Source organism: Phocoena phocoena, chromosome X (assembly GCF_963924675.1).
Source record: "Phocoena phocoena chromosome X, mPhoPho1.1, whole genome shotgun sequence".
In the NCBI taxonomy this organism is placed as follows: domain Eukaryota; kingdom Metazoa; phylum Chordata; class Mammalia; order Artiodactyla; family Phocoenidae; genus Phocoena; species Phocoena phocoena.
The window spans coordinates 31,844,814-31,867,170 of NC_089240.1; the positions used below are offsets into that span (position 1 = coordinate 31,844,814).

Below are 22,357 nucleotides of genomic sequence, written 5' to 3' on the forward strand. Positions count from 1 at the left end.
CCTTCCTTCCTTCTTTCCTCCCTCCCTCCCTCCCTCCCTCCTTCCTTCCTTCCTTTCTTTCTTTCTTTTTCTTTCTTTCTTTCTTTCTTTCTTTCTTTCTTTCTTTCTTTCTTTCTTTCTTTCGTTTTCTTTTCTTTCTTTATTTCTTCCTTTCTTTTTCTTTTCTTTCTTCCTTTCTTTCTCTCTTTCTTTCTTTCTACTTTTTCTCCCTTTTATTCTGAGCTGTGTGGATGAAAGGCTCTTGGTGCTGCAGCCAGAAGTCAGTGCTGTGCCTCTGAGGTGGGAGAGCCAACTTCAGGAGACTGGTCCAAAAGAGCCCTCCCAGCTCCCCAGAATATCAAATGGCAAAAATCTCCCAGAGATCTCCATCTCAACACCAAGACCCAGCTTCACTCAGCAACCAGCAAGCTACGGTGCTGGACACCCTATACCAAACAACTAGCAAGACAGGAACACAACCCCACCCATTAGCAGAGAGGCTGCCTAAAATCATAATAAGTCCACAGACACCCCAAAACACACCACCAGACGTGGACCTGCCCACCAGAAAGACAAGATCCAGCCTCATCCACCAGAACGCAGGCACTAGTCCCCTCCACCAGGAAGCCTACACAACCCACTGAACCAACCTTCGCCACTGCGGACAGATACCAAAAACAACAGGAACTACAAACCTGCAGCCTACAAAAAGGAGACCCCAAACAGAGTAAATTAAACAAAATGAGAAGACAGAAAAACACACAACATATGGAGCAAGAGAAAAACCCACCAGACGTAACAAATGAAGAGGAAATAGGCAGTCTACCTGAAAAAGAATTCAGAATAATGATAGTAAAGATGATGCAAAGCCTTGGAAATAGAATAGACAAAATGCAAGAAGCATTTAACAAGGACCTAGAAGAACTAAAGATGAAATAAACAACGATGAACAACACAATAAATGAAATTAAAAATACTCTAGATGGGATCAATAGCAGAATAACTGAGGCAGAAGAACGGATAAATGACCTGGAAGATAAAATGGTGAAAATAACTACTGTAGAGCAGAATAAAGAAAACAGAATGAAAAGAACTGAGGACAGTCTCAGAGACCTCTGGGACATTAAATACACCAACATTCGAGTTATAGGGATTCCAGAAGAAGAAGAGAAAAAAAAAGGGGCTGAGAAAATATTTGAAGAGATTACACTTGAAAACTTCCCTAATATGGGAAAGGAAATAGTTAATCAACTCCAGGAAGCAGAGACAGTCCCATATAGGATAAATCCAAGGATAAACACACCAAGACACATATTAATCAAACTTTCAAAAATTAAATACAAAGAAAACATATTAAAAGCAGCAAGGGAAAAACAACAAATAACACACAAGGGAATCCCCATAAGGTTAACAGCTGATCTTTCAGCAGAAACTCTGCAAGCCAGAAGGGACTGGCAGGACATATTTAAAGTGATGAAGGAGAAAACCTACAAACAAGATTACTCTACCCAGCAAGGATCTCATTCTGATTTGATGGAGAAATTAAAACCTTTACAGACAAGCAAAAGCTGAGAAAGTTCAGCACCACCAAACCAGCTTTACAACAAATGCTAAAGGAACTTCTCTAGGCAAGAAACACAAGAGAAGGAAAAGACCTACAATAACAAACCCAAAACAATTAAGAAAATAGGAATAGGAACATACATATTGATAATTACCTGAAATGTAAATGGATTAAATGCTCCCACCAAAAGTCACAGATTGGCTGAATGGATACAAAAACGAGACCTATATATATGCTGTCTACAAGAGACCCACTTCAGACCTAGAGACAGACACACACAGACTGAAAGTAAGGGGATAGAAAAATATTCCATGCAAATGGAAACCAAAAGAAACCTGGAGTAGCAATTCTCATATCAGACAAAATAGACTTTAAAGACTATTAGAAGAGACAAAGCAGGACACTACATAATGATCAAGGGATCGATCCAAGAAGAAGATATAACAATTGTAAATATTTATGCACCCAACATAGGAGCACCTCAATACATAAGGCAAATGCTAACAGCCATAAAAGGGGAAATCGACAGTAACACATTCATAGTAGGGGACTTTAACACCCCACTTACACCAATGGACAGATCATCCAAAATGAAAATAAATAAGGAAACACTTGCTTTAAGTGACACATTAAACAAGGTGGACTTAATTGATATTTATAGGACATTCCATCCAAAAACAATAGAATACACATTTTTCTCAAGTGCTCATGGAACATTCTCCAGGATAGATCATATCTTGGGTCACAAATCAAGCCTTGGTAAATTTAAGAAAATTGAAATTGTATCAAGTATCTTTTGCGACCACAACGCTATGAGACTAGATATCAATTAGAGGAAAAGATCTGTAAAAAATACAAACACATGGAGGCTAAACAATACACTACTTAATAACGAAGTGATCACTGAAGAAATCAAAGAGGAAATAAAAAAATACCTAGAAACAAATGACAGTGGAGACACGACAACCCAAAACCTATGGGATGGAGCAAAAGCAGTTCTAAGAGGGAAGTTATAGCAATACAATCCTACCTGAAGAAACAGGAAACATCTCGAATAAACAACGTAACGTTGCACCTAAAGCAATTAGAGAAAGAACAAAAAAACCCCAAAGTTAGCAGAAGGAAAGAAATCATAAAGATCAGATCAGAAATAAATGAAAAGGAAATGAAGCAAACAATAGTAAAGATCAATAAAACTAAAAGCTAGTTCTTTGAGAAGATAAAAAATATTGATAAACCATTACCCAGACTCATCAGGAGAAAAAGGGAGAAGACTCAAGTTAATAGAATTAGAAATGAAAAAGGAGAAGTAACAAATGACACTGCAGAAATTCAGAAGCTCATGAGAGATTACTACAAGCAACGCTATGCCAATAAAATGGACAACCTGGAAAAAATGGACAAATTCTTAGAAATGCACAACCTGCCAAGACTGAATCAGGAAGAAATAGAAAATATGAACAGACCAATCACAAGCACTGAAATTAAAACTGTGATTAAAAATCTTCCAACAAACAAAAGCCCAGGACCAGATGGCTTCACAGGCGAATTCTATCAAACATTTAGAGAAGAGCTAACACCTATCTTTCTCAAACTCTTCCCAAATATAGCAGAGGGAGGAACACTCCCAAACTTATTCTGCGAGGCCACCATCACCTTGATACCAAAACCAGACAAAGATGTCAAAAAGAAAGAAAACTACAGGCCAATATTACCGATGAACCTAGATGCAAAAATCCTCAACAAAATACTAGCAAACAGAATCCAGCAGCACATTAAAAGGATCATACACCATGATCAAGTGGGGTTTATTCCAGGAATGCAAGGATTCTTCAATATACGCAAATCAATCAACGTGATACACCATATTAACAAATTGAAGGAGAAAAACCATATGATTATCTCAATAGATGCAGAGAAAGCTTTTGACAAAATTCAACACCCATTTATGATAAAAACCCTGCAGAAAATAGGCATAGAGGGAACTTTCCTCAACGTATTAAAGGCCATATATGACAAATCCACAGCGAACATCATCCTCAATGGTGAAAAACTGAAAGCATTTCCACTAAGATCAGGAACAAGACAGGGTTGTCCACTCTCACCACTCTTATTCAACATAGTTTTGGAAGTTTTAGCCACAGCAATCAGAGAAGAAAAGGACATAAAAGGAATCCAAATCGGAAAAGAAGAAGTAAAGCTGTCACTGTTTGCAGATGACATGATACTTTACATAGATAATCCCAAAAATGCTACCAGAAAACTACTAGAGCTAATCAATGAATTTGGTAAAGTAGTAGGAGACAAAATTAATGCACAGAAATATCTGGCATTCCTATACACTAATGTTAAAAAATCCGAAAGTGAAATCAAGAAAACACTCCTATTTACCATTGCAACAAAAAGAATAAAATATCTAGGAATAAACCTACCTAAGGACAAAAAAGACCTGTATGCAGAAAGTTATAAGACACTGATGAAAAAAATTAAAGATGATACAAATAGATGGAGAGATATACCATGTTCTTGGATTGGAAGAATCAACATTGTGTAAACGATTCTACTACCCAAAGCAATCTACAGATTCAATGCAATCCCTATCAAACTACCACTGGCATTTTTCACAGAACTAGAAGAAAAAATTTCACAGTATTTATGGAAACACAAAAGACCCCGAATAGCCAAAGCAATCTTGAGAACGACAAACGGAGCTGGAGGAATCAGGCTCCCTGCTTTCAGACTATACTAGAAAGCTACAGTAATCAAGACAGTATGGTACTGGTACAAAAAGAGAAAGATAGATCAATGGAACAGGGTAGAAAGCCCAGAGATAAACCCACGCACACATGGTCACCTTATCTTTGATAAAGGAGGCAGGAATGTACAGTGGAGAAAGGAGAGCCTCTTCAATAAGCGGTGCTAGGAAAACTGGACAGGTACATGTAAAAGTATGAGATTAGATCACTTCCTAACACCATACACACAAATAAGCTCAAAATGAATTAAAGACCTAAATATAAGGCCAGAAACCATCAAACTGTTAGAGGAAAATATAGGCAGAACACTGTATGACATAAATCACAGCAAGATCCTTTTTGACCCACCTCCTAGAGAAATGGAAATAAAAACAAAAATAAACAAATGGGACCTAATGAAACTTCAAAGCTTTTGCACAGCAAAGGAAACCATAAACAAGACCAAAAGACAACCCTCAGAATGGGAGAAAATATTCGCAAATGAAGCAACTGACAAAGGATTAATTTTCAAAATTTACAAGCAGCTCATGCAGCTCAATAACAGAAAAACAAACAACCCAATGCAAAAATGGGCAGAAGACCTAAATAGACATTTCTCCAAAGAAGATATACAGACTGCCAACAAACACATGAAAGAATGCTCAACATCATTAGAGAAATGCAAATCAAAACTACAATGAGATATCATCTCACACCAGACAGAATGGCCATTATCAAAATATCTAGAAACTATAAATGCTGGAGAGGGTGTGGAGGAAAGGGAACACTCTTGCCCTGCTGGTGGGTATTTGAATTGGTACAACCACTATGGAGAACAGTGTGGAGGTTCCTTAAAAAACTACAAATAGAACTACCATACTACCCAGCAATCCCACTACTGGGCATATACCCTGAGAAAACCATAATTCAAAAAGAGTCATGTACCAAAATGTTCATTGCAGCTCTATTTTCCGTAGCCTGTATATGTAAACAACCTAAGTGTCTATCATCGTGTGAATGGGTAAAGAAGAGTGGCAGATATATACAATGGAATATTACTCAGCCATAAAAAGAAACGAAATTGATCTATTTATAATGAGGTGGATGGACCTAGAGTCTGTCATACAGAGTGAAGTAAGTCAGAAAGAGAAAGACAAATACCCTATGCTAACACATATATATGGAATTTAAGAAAAAAAAAATGTCATCAAGAACCTAGGAGTAGGACAGGAATAAAGACACAGGCCTAGTAGAGAATGGACTTGAGGATATGGGGAGGGGGAAGGGTAAGCTGTGACAAAGCGAAAGAGTGGCATGGACATATATACACTACCAAACCTAAAATAGATAGCTAGTGGGAAGCTGCCACATAGCACAGGGAGATTAGCTCCGTGCTTTGTGACCACCTAGAGGGGTGGGATAGGGAGGGTGGGAGGGAGGGAGCTGCAAGAGGGAACAGATATGGGTACATATGTATATGTATAACTGGTTTACTTTGTTATAAAGCAGAAACTAACACACCATTGTAAAGCAATTATACTCCAATAAAGATGTAAAAAAAAATTGATATCAGTATGTTATTTAAATGGATAGTTTTTTAGGTACTTTAAGTTTGTTTTTTATTTATTTATTTATGTTTTGTGTGATACGCGGGCCTCTCACTATTGTGGCCTCTCCCTTTGCGGAGCACAGGTTCTGGATGCACAGGCTCAGCAGCCATGGTTCATGGGCCTAGCTGCTCAGCAGCCATGGCTCACAGGCCTAGCCGCTCTGCGGCATGTGGGATCTTCCCGGACCAGGGCACGAACCCGTGTCCCGTGCATCGGCACACGGACTCTCACCCACTGCGCCACCAGGGAAGCCCAAGTTTGTTTTTTATAACTGAGGTTATTATTTTTTGTTATTATCATATTGTATGTTTTATATATATATTTTTTTACCATAGGCAAGTATAAAATGCAAATCTCCGTGTTATAAATGGAAAGAAATCATTGTGAATGTTAAAAATCCCTTCCACACTGCTTGGGACTTCAGGTAAGTTATTGTTTTGACATAAATTCATTGCAATTAGCCATATTGAATCTTAAGAGAAGTATGTATTTTTCTTCAACATGAACTGTTTTGAGGAGAAATTTTATATATTTACATTGCTATAAATTTATAAGCATCAGCAGGTAAAATAGAACAAATAATGAAGGTAAATCAGTTTTTCTTGAAATGCTATTTGATCTCTGCAAAGGTAAGGCTGATGATATCAAATTTATGAATTTTGTCTTTAAGCTTTTTGTTTATTGACATTTACAGTTCTTTCATTTTTTTAAAATTTATAATTAATAGACTTTTTAACTTCTAATTTTATCCTGTTAATTTCCAAAAGTGAAATGTTGATTCAAGCGGAAAATTTATTTTTACCTAAAGCATCATGATTAATTCAAACTGCACATTAAACGTGCATTTGTGCATCTTGAGATTTAGCAACAACAATAACAACAGCATATATTTGAAATTAAAAGACAATAAATTGCTTAAGTATTGTTTAAGGTCGCAAGTAGAAAAATGTCTTTCTATAAATTTACATATAAATTTACCTTACGTATCGCTTAAATTATGAACTCTGTTTCCACCAGCTTTAAAAATCAGATCCTTACAGCAGTACTTGTGTTGAGACTAGAAGTTGTATGTATGCTTATTATTTTAGTAGTTGATAATTTCCAGTTTTTAAATCACTATATGTCTAGGCTTTTGGTAATTTCTTATTAACAATATCATTTATTGTTTACAAAACAAAAATTCTTTTTTTAAAACGGCTGGTGAATTTATAGTTCCCATGTTCAGTGAGGGAGAATTTTATTTACCGTAATTTCATTAAAGTGTTATATCAGAATGTAAGGAATAAAAAATACCAGAATATGTGGCATTAATCCAGTATTAAAATATGCCCTTAAGTAAACCAAATGACTGCAGTTCTTCAGAGGAAATCAGGATCAAACATGCTTAGACTTATTCTAGTGGTAGAACTGAAAGTAAATCTCAAAGTTCCTGGAATTGGTAGAATATTATAATTGTATGTTTCTCAAAAAATTATAATATTTTATTGTTATTTTATGGTTTATCTCAGATTGAATTAAAATTGTTACTTCTTGTGAGGAATGCATGGTTTGGTAAAGGACAAGATTGTTAATTGGGGACTTTTGACTCCTTCCTCTCTTATTTGAATGTGGCCTTCAAACTTAGGCAATGGGAATATGAACTGAAAAATTTAAGGCCAATCATAAAATTTGTAAAATTAATATTTTACTGTAAACATATATTACTTTTAAAGGTAAAATATAATAAATGAGAATGAATAAGAAAGGAAATTTAAAGCCAAATAATTCATATAGAGACTATTTTAATGTTATAAATAATATAACAATAAGTGACCTAGTTTTTCATATTACACTTACAAAAAATGATCAGGATTTGCTTATTATTAATAATCTCATATTAAATGTACTTCAAAGTAAAATTTTAAATTTCATATATTTTCCAAAAATTTATATGCAGCACAATGATCAGATTTGATTCTACTTTGTCAAAATTTAATATTCTTTTTAACAAATAAGGTGACCCAGTCTAGATTTAAAAAAAAAAAATTATTGAGCTGTGATTGATATACAATATTATATATTCTGGTATACAGTACAGTGATTCACAATTTTTAAAGGTAATGCTCCATTTATAGTTATTATAAAATATTGGTTCTATTCTCTTTGCTGTACAATATATCCTTGTAGCTTATTTATTTTATACATGGTAGTTTGCACTTCTTAATCTCCTATCCAGTCTAGGTTTAACAGAAACAGGATTAGCTCCCACACCTCTGTGTACCAGATCAGTAGTTCTCAAATTCCTCTTTAGCAGGATGCAACTATTTCATGCTGTATAATTCTTTTTTTACGTGTTGTAAGGTTTGGTTTAGTAGTATTTTGTTGAAATTTTTGCATTTATAAAAAAAGGATTTACTAGTGTAATTTTCTCTTCTTGTGATGTCTTTATCTGCTTTTTATATCATCAGTACTACCCTCAGAGAAAGATTTGGGAAATGGTCCTTTCCATTCTATTTTTGGGGAGAGTTTGTGAAGGATTGGTATTTATTCTTCTAATGTTTGGTAGAATTGAAGCCATCTGGGTCTGAGCTTTGTTTTGTGGAAACTTTATTACTAATTTCATCTCTTGTTATGGCATACTCAGATTTTCCATTTCTTCTTGAATCAGTTTGGTAGTTTGTGCCATTGTAGGAATTTATACATTTCCTCTAAATTATCTAAGTTGTTGGCATGGAAGTTTTCACAGTATTCCCTTATAATCCTTTTTTTCCCCCCTGCAAAGGCAGTAGTGATGGCCCTTCTTCCATCCCTTACTTTGATTTTTCTCTCCTTTATTCTTGGTCAATCTAGGTAAAGATTTGTTAATTTTATTGATCTTTTGAAAGACCCTTCTTCTAGTTTCCTTGATATTTTCTATTTATCTTTTTTTTAAAAAATATCTTATTTTGAGGTATATTTGATATGCAAAAAAAAACTATACATTTAAAGTATACAATTTGATGAGCTTGGACATATGCATGTACCATGATACTATCACGACAATGAAGGCAATAAACATATCCATCACTTCCAAAAGTTTCCTTGTGTTCCTTTTCTCTTTTTTTTTTTTTTCCTTTTTTGTGGTGAGAATTCTTAACATGAGAATTGCCCTCTTAACAAATGTTTTAGTGCACAATACCATATTGTTATAGGCACTATGTTGCCTATAACATTTATAGGCACTATGTTGCATAGAACATCTATAGTACTTATCCATCTTGCATAACTGAAACTTTATACAACTCCCATTTCATCCTCTTCCCAGCCTCTAGCAACCACCAGTCTACTCTCTGCTTTATGAGTTTGACTATTTTAGATACCTCATGTAAACAGTAACTTAATTCCACTGAGATTCACAAAGTGTTACTCTTATATAGCTCTATTCCCTTCCCCCTATTTTGTGTTTCCTTTGGTCATATGTATTATATCAATAATGTTACAATAATCAGTAATATTGCATAATATTTATGAATATTTCTTTTTATTTCTTTTGTATATTTTTTTATGATTTTAAGAAAACGGAGAGAAAAAAGGACAGTATATCAATTTGCTAGGGCTGCCAGCACAAAATACCATAAGACTGGGTGGCTTAAACAACAGAAATTTATTTCTCACAGTTCTTGAGGCTAGAAGTCCAAGATCAAGGTGCTGGCAGATTAGGTTTCTTCTGAGGCCTCTCTCCTTGGCTCACAGATGGCCCCCTTCTTTCTGTGTCTTCACATGGTCTTTTCTCTCTTCACATGGTCTTTTCTCTCTATGTGTGCATGCCTCGTGTCTCTTTGTATGTCCACGTTTCCTCTTACAAGAACACCAATCAGGATGAATTAGGGCACACCCTAATGGACTCATTTTAACTTAATCACCTTTAAAGGCCCTATGTCCAACTATAGTCACATTGTGAGGTACTAGGGGTTAAGGCTTCAACATACAAAGTTTGTGGGGGGGGGCACAGTTCAGTTCATAACAGAAAGTACATATTTATAGCCTTCATTATATTAGCCTTCTTATTTATCATTTTTGTTTTTCTTTAATTGTTCTTATAGATTCATGTTACCTTCTGGAATGATTTCCATAGCCTAATCCAAGTTTGCTCTCACCCACCTCACTCCTTCCTTCCTTCCTTCCTTCCTTCCCTCCTTTCCTCCCTCCCTTCTTTCCTTCCTCTCTTTCACAGAAAAACAAATGTATTATTTAATAAACTATTATAAGGTAAACACTCTTGTATTTGAGTCAGGAAATAGGACTTTGTCAACCATCCCCAAATCTCTTCTTTCTTTCTTGAATAAACTGCTATCTTGACTTTCATGGTAATCAGGGAAGTGACACACACAAGTGTGAATTTCTGGGCACTGGAGTTTACTCTTGCTGATTAAAAAAAAATCATATGCCTTTTAAATGATTTACAGGTTCCTCCTCCATTTCTTTCTTTTCCTTACAATCATCGGTTGAAGAACATGAGCTGATTGAGCTGTGGTTTCCCATGTCTGGATTTTGCTGATTTCATGTTTATGGTATAGGTTCACATGTTCTTTTTTCAGTTGTATATTTTTTAAATTCACAGCTGGATACAGAGGAATGGATACAGAGAAACTCAGGTTCATTTGCTTTGGCAAGATTAAAGGAAATGACATATTCTTTCTTTAGGAAGCATATAATATCTTGTCTCTTTTTGGAATGTTAGTAGCCATTGATACTCAGTGGGTACCTCATTATTCGTGGGTGGTTACAAAATGGTGATATTCCATTTCTATCATTTATGAAATGTATTAGTTGGAATATTTTTACAAGGAGAACATCTTCTCATCTCTTTGGTTATCCAGTGGTACAGTTCATATAAGAAAAGTAAAATAAATGTTTAATTGTTTCCCTTTATTTTTCTTCTTTTTAACCTTTTGACCCCCTTCACCCATTTATCCCACGCACCCCATCCCCCAAGTCTGGCATCCACCAGTCTGTTCTCCATATCTATGAGTCCGTTTATTTCAAGATTCTACATATGAGAGAGATTATATTGTATTGTCGTCTTCTGTCTGACTTATTTTATTTAATGACTTTGAGATCCATCATGGTTTTGCAAATGGCAATATTTCATTGTTTGTTATGGCTGAGTAATATTTCATTGTATATATACACCACAATTTCTTTATCCATTCATCTGTGAATGGATACTTAGGTTGTTTCCATATCTTAACAACTGTAAATAATGCTGCAGTGAACATGGGGGTGCATGTATCTTATAGAGTTAGTGTTTTTGTTTTCTTTAGATAAATACCTAGAAGTGGAATTGCTGGATCATATGCTAGTTCTATTTTTAATTGTTTGAGGACCCTCCAAACTATTTTCCATAGTGGCTGCACCCATTTACATTCCCACCAACAGTGCAGAAAGGTTCCTTTTTCTCCACAACCTCACCAACACTTATTACTTCTTGTCTTTTTGATAATAGCCATTTAAACAGGTATAAGATATATCTCATTGTGGTTTTGGTTTGCATTTCCCTCATGATTAATGATGTTAAGGATTTTTTCATGTGCCAGTTGGCCATCTGTATGCCTTCTTTAGAAAAATGTGTATTCAGATCTTCTGCCCATTTTTTAATCAGATTGTTTGGATTTTTGTGATTTAGATATTGGGTTTTTTATATTTTGGATATTAGCCCCTTATCAGATATTTGATTTGCAAATATTTTCTCCAGTTCATTAGGTTGCCTTTATATTTTGTTGATGATTTCCTTTACTGTGCAGAAGCTTTATTTCAGTTTGATGTAGTCCCATTTGTTTATTTTTGCTTTTGTTGCTTTTCCTTTTGGTGTCAGATTCAAAATATCACTAAGACCTATATCAAGGAGTTTACATAAGCCTGTGTTTTCTTCTAGGAGTTTTATGCTTTTAAGTCTTATGTTCAAGTCTGTAATCTATTTTGAGTTAATTTTTGTGTATGATGTAAAATAGTGATCTAGTTTCATTCTTTTGCATGTGGCTGACCAGTTTTCCCAGAACCACTTACTGAAGAGACTGTCAGTACCACATTGTATATTCTTGGCTCCTTTGTTGTAAATAATTGACCATATAAGTGTGAATTAATTTCTGGGCTCTCCATTCTTTTCCATTGATCTATGTATCTGTCTTTATGCAAATACCATACTGTTTTAATTACTCTAGCTTTGCATTGTTTGAAATTGGGGAGTGTGACACAGCTATGTTTACCCATCTCATTTTTCAAATGGTTTTTATTTTCCTTTCTCTTTCTCCTCTCTTTCTGTTAATTTCATTAAACATGTGTTGGTCCATTTAAGTGTATACCATATATATGTGACTGTTTATTTTTCTTTTTCTCTCTGTTTTCAGACTGCAAAATCTCTATAAATCTTGAAGTTTGTTAATTCTTTTTTTTCCTGCCAATTCAAATCTCTTGAGCCCCTCTAGTGATTTTTTTTATATCTGTTATTGTTGTTTCCAAATCCACAATTTCCATTTGGTTCTTTATTAATTTCATTCTGTTTTGATATTCTCTATTTGATGTTACATTGTCATCATGCCTTCCTTTACTTCTGTAGTCATAGTTTCCTTCGTTTTTGAAGACATTTACAATGGCTATTTTGAATTAGTGTTCTGTTAAATATGGTAGTTGATCACTCCAACAGGCAGTTTTTCTTGCATGCCTCTTTTATTGTTTCTCTGCTTGTTTCATAATTGTTATGTTGGAAACTGGACGTTTTTGAAAATATATTGAGTTCTGGTCCCACTTCCCACAGGATTGTTAATGTTGTTTGGTTGTTTGTTTACTGAGTAGCTGGCTTATTTTAGTGATGTCTACTCCCCATTCCCCCGTCCCCCCCAAAAAAAAAAACCCACATACATAGTGTGAACCTTCTAATGTTGCTTCTAGGGGATACAGCCTTGGGTATGCTCACAGTCACTCTGAGTTAACAGTGGTTTTGGCAGGGCTTTCTTTGACTCTCTGTGTCTCTGTCCACACCTAGCTATTAAATTTCCCTAATTCCAATGCTATGGAAGGCATAAATTGCTCCTCAGGCCAATTCAATCAAATCCAGGTCCTTTGAAATAATAATTTGTTAGGTCAGTGTTTGAGATTTATTCTGTCCCCAGGAGGGCTCCTCCCAGTGGTCTCTTGCCCCAGGTTTCTCCAACAAACTAGCAGGGATCCTCCCAATTGCCTTTCACTACAACTGCACTATTTTTTATTTTTTTGGCTGTGTTGTGTCTTCATTGCTGCACGCAGGCTTTCTCTAGTTGCAACGAGCAGGGGCTACTCTTCGTTGTGGTGCGTGGGCTTCTCATTGCAGTGTCTTCTCTTGTTGTGGAGCATGGGTTCTAGAGTGCAGGCTCAGTAGTTGTGGCGCATGAGCTTAGTTGCTCCACGGCATGTGGGTTCTTCCTGGACCAGGGCTCGAACCCGTGTCGCCTGCATTGGCAGGTGGATTCTTAACCACTGCACCACCAGGGAAGCTCCACCTACACTATTTTTAAGGGCACCCTTGATCTTCACGTTTTTGAAAATGGAATCAGTTCCTTTGTGAAGAGATTAAGAACTATATGCTTTAAGGTCAGCTTCTCCCTCTAGGCAAAATCTCTGAGCCACAGCTCTCTTGGTGGAACGGGGGACACTGGTACACTTTTCTTGGAGAATCAGTCCCACATTAGGAGCTGAGTGCTAGGTGGGATGGGGGACAGTAGCTTCAGGTCTTCCTGGCTTGCTTCTTCCAGCATAGATCCACCACTTTATAAGGTAGGGCAATGGCAATTTCACATCCATGTAGAGCCTGTGGTCCATGTTTTGATGCTGGGCAGAAGAAGGGAGCCCCTTGGCTCCTCTCAGCTGCATTTGCCCAGAACTTAGCCTTAGCAACGTGTACTTGGGGCAGGATGAGAAATGTTGATGTCACACATCTCTCAGAAAGATAGTTCTTTATCTGGGAGCTAGGAGAGGAATGAGCCCTATATTCTTAGCTGTACTTGTCTGGAGTAGAGTTTATGTCTTAATTGGGTGAGGAAGGAGGAGGAAGAGAGTGGTCTTGGTTCAAGTGCCACAGACTGCATCTTTTCTTACTGAATTTAGTAAATATTACTGAAGAGGTGTGTGATTTTTGTTTTTTGGGTTTTTTTTTTTTTTTTTGCTATATGCCCTCAAGATCATTTCCAGAGAGTTTATATAGTTGATTTTTATATTTTAACTCATTTCCCTGGTAAGTAGTCCATGGAGCTCTCATGCTGTCATGCTGGAACAATGTTTGCTTTAAGTTCTATTTTGTCTGTTATTAGTATAGTCACTCCAGTTCTCTTTTTTTTTTTTTTTTACTGTTTGCGTGGTAGTTTTTGTTTGTTGGTTTGTTTAATTCTTTTGTTCCCAGTCTGTTTGTGTCTTTGAACCAATGTTTGTCTTTTTTCTAAGCTATTTTTTCCATTTTGTCAATCTCTGCCTTTTGATTAGAGTGTTAATCCCTTTAACAATTAATGTAATCTCTGATACAGTAGGGTTTATGTCTGCCATTTTGATACTTGTTTCCTATAAGTCCTGTGTCTTTGTTCATCTCTTTCTTTATTACTACTTGATTTTGTTTTAAATATTTACTTTTAGTGTGCCTTTTAAAATTTTTGTTCCTTTTACTGTATGTTTTCTTAGTTTTTTTCTCAGTAGTTATCCTGAAGATTATAATTAGCACCCTAATATAAAATAATCTAGCTCAGATTGATACCAATTTAATTTCAGTATAATTCAGAAACTTTGCTTCAGTGTATCTCCTTTCCCTAGCCTGTTGTTAGTGCTATTATTGTTATACCCATTACATCTTTATAAGTTATAAGCCCTTAAAACAGTTTTACATTTATTGTCTCACACTATTTTATTTTAAATCAGAAAGGAGAACAAAAAGGATTGCAAATAAAGTACATTTATAGCCTATTTGTTTTATGTATTTACCTATGTAGTTACCTTTACCTATGCTTTTTATTTCATCATGTGGTTTAGAATTAACTTCTAGTGTTCTTTTCCTTTAGCCTGAGGAAATTCTGCTAGTATTTCTTGTAGGGTAGGTCTGTTAGCAATGAATTCTTTCATTTTTTTGTTTGTTTGGTAATATCTTAATTTTTCCCTAATTTTTGAAGGATAGTTTTGCTGTATATAGTATTCCTTATTGATAGTCTTCTTTCAGCATACTGTATATACATCATCCAATTGCATTCTGTTCTTTAGGGTTTAAATGGGAATTCTATTGTTAATCTTACTGAGGAGCAACATAGGTATTGAGTCAATTTTGTTCTGCTTCTTACTGTGTCTGGGCCTTTCAATGACTTGACTCTTATTGTCTAGCTATGGATCACCTTGGGTTTATCTTGCATAGAATTTTTTGTACTTCTTAGATGTGTAAATTAATATTTTTCATCAAATTTGGGAAGTTTTCATCATTTATTTCTTCACATTTTCTGTCTGCCTCTTTTTCTCTTTTCAGGATTCTGATTAGGCTTATGTTTGTCTGTTTGAAGGTTTCCCACAGTTCTCTGAGGCTCTGTTAATTTTTCTTCATTCTTTTCTCTTTCCATTCTTTAGAATTAACCATTTTACTTGACCTATCTTCAAGTGTACTGGTCCTTTTGCCACCTCAAACCTGCAGTTGAGTCCTTCTAGTGCTTTTTTATTTCAGGTATTGTACTTTCTAAGTCCAGAATTTATAATTAGTTCTTTTGTATAATATCTCTTTATTGATATTCTTTATTAATTGTCTCCATAAGTGGGGTTGAAGGTCTTTGACATATTTTGGGTCTCTACTAAGCTATGGCGACTCTGCCTATGGGCATCTTGTCCCCAGATCTTCCTTTTATGCTTTGTCAGGCTCTTATTTGATCCAGTTGCTGTTGCAGCCTCAGGCATAATTGCTACTGATTGTTTTCAACTAACATCTTGGGGATAGGTGTTTTTCTTTGAGTCAGTTTGATTAAAGACAACACGTTGCATATTGAGCTCTTCGAGGGTACTGTGAGATGGGTTACACAGGAACAATGATCAGGGATGGATGGGACTTTTTTGAAGAGCTCCAGTCTCAGTCTGTTCCCTCCTGTGGCTGCAAGCCTGAGCATTTTTTACAACTACCTTGGTTGCAAGGCTGTTAGTTTTCAAGGCTACTATAGAGCTATGGAAAGGTGGAGGGAGAGTTACAACATAAAGGTTACAAGGCCACAAACTACCGTTCTTGCCAAGGTTTGTCAGCTTTTCTTGAATAAACACTACTTAGATTGCTGCAAGCCTTTCTTTAGTGAACTAGAATTCTGAAAAAGTTAATTTGGACAAATTTTTCCAGTGTTTTTGTTGCTTTTATACAGTAGTGAATATATAGTCGTTCTAAACCATTCCCTGCTTTTCTTTTTCTGGTGGCCTGGTTTTATTATTTAAAATATTTGGGTTGTTTTTGTTTTAGATTATACTCGTGCTTCTCAAAATGTCATCCTTGAGTCAGCAAAATCAACATCACCTGGGGGCTTATTAGAAAAACAGACTCTCAGGCCCACTCCAATCCACTTGAGTTAGAATCTGCGTTTAACAACATCTCCAGAGTATTTGTTTGTACATTAATGTTGGAGCAGTGCTGGTCTAAGTCAAGATTACTCAGAGTTTAATCCATAGACAGGCTATTTTAAAAACACCTGGAGATCTTGTTTTAAATGGAACCCATGCCAGACTAAGTCAGAATTCATGCAAATAGAAGCTTGGGAATCTGCATTTTGAACAAGCACTCGGATAATAGTAATGCACATTGAAGTATGAGAACCACTGATTTAGAAACTGCAGTAATGAAACAGGATCTTTTTCCATTTTAATGACAGTTTATATTTCATTTTACAATTAATATGTCTATTTTGAGGAAAGCATGTTCATTGTAATTAAGCAGGGACTTTTCAAACAAGCATACAGAATGCTATTTTATCTCAAAATGGTACATGTATAGTATATGAAAAATCTAATATTATAGTGGTTTAGTTTTTTATTTGTGTGTCGAGTAATATTATCCGTGTGATTGTTTTTTAGCCAGAACAAATTATTACCGAAATAAATTGCCCAATGATTCACCATGGATTTATAGAAATAAAAGGAAACATTATGTTTTGTGCCTCATATTTTTATGATATTTAAATGAGAATTTAGTGTATGACTTTATGTTTAAATTGCTCTCTGGAGAGGAATTATTCCTACATTTGCGTAACTGTAACTTTACAGTGATATAAGCAAATCTGCTAGTTTGATACATAGCTTGCATTGTTCATAGTTTACATTTTACTACAGTTAATTTTGTCTGTTTAAAACTTTTTATTATTTAATATTTATAAAATTCCTTACAACCCTTATATGAAGGCACCAGAAATATCAAGTTAAAACAAAAGGACAAAAACTGATGTCAACATTCAAATGTTAGGATATATAAATGTGTTGCAGTTTAGTTTGTATATGTGTGTTTGTGAATGTGTGTGTGTTTTAAGACTAAAACATTTGATTAATTTTATTACTGATGTGTTTTTCATTGTAAAGCTAGTATTATAAGATATTAATAACTGTTACATAATAAAAAAGGTTTCCTTTAACAAATCAAGTTTGGATAAATCTGTTCTTAACAATATTATACAGATTCTGTTCAACTCTGCAGGAGGGATTAGGCATTCCTGACATGACTCTTCATGATATCTTTCACCTGCCGTTAGAGTATCATTTCTCTAGATTGTGGGGAGCTGAGAGGATAACATATTCATGTTTGTACTTTCCAGTACCTAGTCCCACACCTAACACACAATGGAGTCTCCAAAACTGTTTCTTGAAGGAATGAGCATTATTATATAGGAAGGACGGAATTTCTGTGTGATTCCAGATGATGGCATGGTTATTAATGCACTGATTTAACTAGGTACCCAAATCTCATGTCCAATCCTGAAAGAAATGTTTCTCTTTTCTGGAAATAGGATTAGAAATTATTAAATGTGTATAACTCTGACAGTGTATTAAGACCAGTGTGTAATTTCCTCTTTCTTTCTGGAATATAATTTGGGTGGTCATTTTTGCTCTAAATTTCCTTGTTATGAGAATTCAGTGTTCACTTTCCATATAAAAATAGCATTTTTTACCTATTTCCATTCCAGATCTTTTCTTTCTAGCATACGTTTTGAGTTGAAGAATGAGAGCACATGGACTTTTTGAATTGTAATTTATTCTGATTCTAATTATAGTTTATGAATGATGGAAAATAATTTAAAAGAAGAATGTTTTGTGGTCATCTGAAATTTGTTACAGTAGAATTCAAAATAATCCTTTTTTCATTTATTTTAGTGTCATTTTTGTGGAATCCTCAACATTTATCTCTTTGCCATCCCAATTAACTGAAGTTGGAGAATTTGTTGACCACGTGAATGATGGGTAAATGTCTATATATTTTATGCTCATAATTATCTGAGGCAAATTTCTGAGAAATTAGCATTCAAGTAAACTTGTTATATAATTACATAATAGTTTTCATTTATTTGAAATATTTAATTTATATTATATTATATATATATAATTTATATTATTCACACTTATTCTCTTTATAAATTTCTAGGTTTATGTGCATGAAAACTGAATACATATGCACTTTATTAAATGCAGTGGATTCTCATTATTCATGGTAGTTATTTTCTATAAAGTTGCCATAAACACTCAATTAGTGAATATTGCACCATTACTCCGAGGAGAAGTATATTTAACCACATAGATTATAATTGTAAATCCTAAAAACAACCTATCCTGGTAATTCCACTTTTTTTACTTTACACAGAGAAAATGAAGTTCAGAAGTGTTAAATGACTTGCCTGAGGCAGTCCCACTAACAGGTATAAGAGAAAGGTTTTAAAGCCTGTCCTCCTGACCTCAGAGCTAGAGCGGCTTTGTGCTTCTTTTTTTTTTTTTTTAATTTATTTATTATTTATTTGTTTTATTTTTGGCTGCGTTGGGTCTTCATTGCTGCGCGCGGGCTTTTTCTTTAGTTGCGGTGAGCGGGGGCTACTCTTCGTTGCGGTGCGCGGGCTTTCTTATTTCAGTGGCTTCTCTTGCTGCAGAGCACAGGCTGTAGCGCATGGGCTTCAGTAGTCATGGCTCTCAGGCTCTAGAGTGCAGTCTCAGTAGTTGTAGCACACGGGCTTAATTGCTCCGTGGCATGTGGGATCTTCCTGGACCAGGGATTGAACCCGTGTCCCCTGCATTGTCACGTGGATTCTTAACCACTGAGCTGCCAGGGAAGTCCCTCGGCTTGCACTTCTGTACTTGTATACTACCCGCTACTGTCTCCATCCTCTGCTTATCTATGCTGGAAAACTGAAATAGAAAAGCCCAGTGTCACCTTATTTGACCTCAGCTGGGAACTTGTGTGACCAGCTACTGGAACTTTCCACCGTTCTCCACATGCCTGCGAACAATTCTGAAAGTGCCATGAGTATTGATTTGTGGGTTACAAATCAATTTTAGTGAGGAGGTGAATTTGCAAAAATGGAATTGGTGGATAATGAGGATTGACTGTATTTAAGCTTATTTGACCCATGTTATGAAGTCTGTATTTAGTTTAGAAAGGAACTTTGACTTCTCAATAGAAAAGTAGAGTTTTTTAAAGTTAGATTGCCTCATATGTCTCATCTGCTTTAAACTATAAAATAGCTATTTAAAGTGAAGTAGAATAAAACAGTGTTATAAAGGTTGAAGAAAGTCAGGCAGAAACAAAATAATGCAGGTTTCTATTATAGAAGTGCATTTGACCGTTACTACTGTGTTGTTAGTTTATTTTATACCATTGTCTCTGTGTAATGCTTGACAGCATCAGTGTCATCCTTTTAGCTGCAAAAATATTGCAAGAGGCAAGGATTTGGCAGTGTTGATACATTGAGCTATAAAGCAGCATTATAGATATCATAGGAATGCAGTATTGTAAGCATTTATGTTAATTTCTTTGTAGTGTGAAATGCTAGTATTGGCAAAAAAACTTCGGTAAACAGTTCTCCTGGATTTTTTTTTCAGTCCCTTGCTTCTTGATCAAGAAGTTGCTTTGTGGTCACAGATTTTGCCTGAATGGCTTTGAAACAATTTCTTCACATTAATTGCAAATAATTTATAGTATCACGTAATTAAACTAGAGTCAAATCTCAAAGAAATGCTGTAGGTATCTGTGAGCAGAAGTAACTCAAAGTGGATCTGTTTAATGAAGAGCAAGAATAATGAGTCTACCTTCATAATTTGGAACACAATATGGAAATTCTGTATCCAGATTTTAATATGATTTTTCTTCATGCACTGTTCTGAAATGGTTTTAGTTAGACCCAAAGTTCCAGAATTATTGAAGCCATAGAATCTCAAACTACAGGTAAAGATATCTTTTTAAGTTATGCCTTTCAAATCAAAAACAAAATGGAGTCAACAAGTATGAAAGCATTTGTAATTTAATTTAGGAAAGGAAGGAAGCTTTGGAAATACTCATGCAAAATAATTCCCAATTCAGCGTGAAGTATCGCTTAAGAAGTGTGTCTATCACAGTCTCAAACTTTATTGATCATTATTTCTCATATAGTCTCTTCCATTTGTATTTATAATACTGTACTGTCTTAGTTCTTCTCTCAAGTCTTCCTGTGAGGAAAGAAACAAGATGCAGTAACATTGAGTGTTGGGTCAGGGAGAACATAGAGTAGTCAGGCTTCAGCAGATTAGCTCTCAAAGAAAAATTCAGAGCCGTTAATTTAAAGGATCGCAGATTTACTCCTGTGCACCTCTTTAAAGACTGTCTCCCAGATCAAAGGCAAGGGTGAGACAAAGGCGAAAGCCACACAGTTCCTCAAGGAAAAGGGCTGGTCCTTGGTATGTCATTTCAGCATTGACATGGATTGAATACTGAGCCCCAAATCCATATGTTGAGTTGTGATAGAATAGTCTCAAGTTCACCAAAAAGCTTGCTTTTCTGACAATTCTGAACAGATTTATTAGAAGCATTACTGTGGCTCCTTCTTCTAGGGTCCTGACTGCTTTCTGTGTAACACCTCCAGGCTCCGGTTCATGTAACTGGCAAGCCTTTATTCATTTTCTCAAGGATCAGCTGAAGTATCCAGAGCTCCAGCAATCAAGTCCACTTTATAGGCAGCAGAAAGGATAAGAGTGTGCCCTTTTTCTGTTAGGGAAGCTTCCCAGAAATACCACATAGCACTTCTGCTTGTAGCCATTGATCCAATCTTAATCAGATGACCAACCCTAGCTGGAAGGAAGACTGAGAAACTGCCCTTCTCCACATACATATCAAAAGAAAATGAGGGTTTTGTCAGGGAGGAGGGAAGGACCAGAGGTTATTGGGATAGGCAACCAACAAGTTCCACCGTGAGGGGAACACAAAAGAGTGTTTTTCTTCCAAATAACACGACGTTATCTAATATTTCATCAATCTGGCTTCATCAGCATAATGAGGCCTTTTGATCTTTAAATATAATCTTAATAAAACAATACTTAATAATGTGACACATCCTGTTTTTATTAAAGCTCTCCTTAATAAAATCTGTCTTGAACAGATTTCCAGACACAAAATTTAAGAACATGCATTTCAATCATGACCAGAATGGAAGTCTGGTGCAGTACCTCTATGATTAACTTTCATATGTAATACACGATATAATAAGTATTACATTATCTCAGTAAAGCCCTGGTCTGGTCTCTAGGTTTAATCATCAAGGTAACATAAGAGAACAAGAAAATGTTTTTAAAAATCTCCATAAGCTAACTGGATTATTTTTAGATCTTTGTTACAAATATCCTTGTTTTCTTCTTTTAGGCTCATGGTAATATTGCACTTCCCCACTAATGTTGAAGTTATCCATGAACACATAACTCAATCGGCCAATGACATGTGAGAACTGCTGACTGTTTTTTCCAGGTGGTAGCTTTAAGACCCAGTGAGCAATTTTTCTTGTCCCCTCTCCCTGCCACAGTTATTAGAGGCACATTTAGAAATGGAGGCCTCCTTCACCAAAGATCACTACATGTGTGAGCAAGAAATAAACTATTGTGTTAATCCACTGAGATGTGGAGTTGTTACTGTAGCATGACCTAGCGTATACTAACTGATACTCCTCTTCAGAGTCACTTCTGTTAATATCTCCCCACATGACAAATAACCTCTTCTCAAATGAGCCGTAAAGTGCTGAAATTATCTTTTAGATGGCATAAAAAAGGATCTCCTATTTAAAAATGTAAAATGTCTCTGTAAACTGGTCTTCTTAAGCAACAGATACATATAAAACAACACAGTTGAAACCACATGGATGAAGAAACTTTATGTTCATCACATATTTTACTTTATGTGAACATGATCCCTGAGCATAAGCAAGAGTAGTTAAGAAGTTTTTATTCTAATTAAATCCCAAGGATTATCAGAAAGGATCAGGACAGGAGAC

The 22,357-nt window shown here is 35.4% G+C and overlaps 1 protein-coding gene across 1 annotated transcript in view; it reads left to right on the forward strand.

Moving 5' to 3' along the window:
* The window catches only part of CFAP47 (cilia and flagella associated protein 47), a 503,782-nt gene that overhangs the window by 265,835 nt on the left and 215,590 nt on the right, over positions 1–22,357 (forward strand). Inside the window, 2 exon segments of the mRNA XM_065900147.1 lie at positions 6,224–6,312; positions 18,234–18,320. Of these exon segments, the coding sequence (XP_065756219.1) occupies positions 6,224–6,312; positions 18,234–18,320 (176 nt within the window).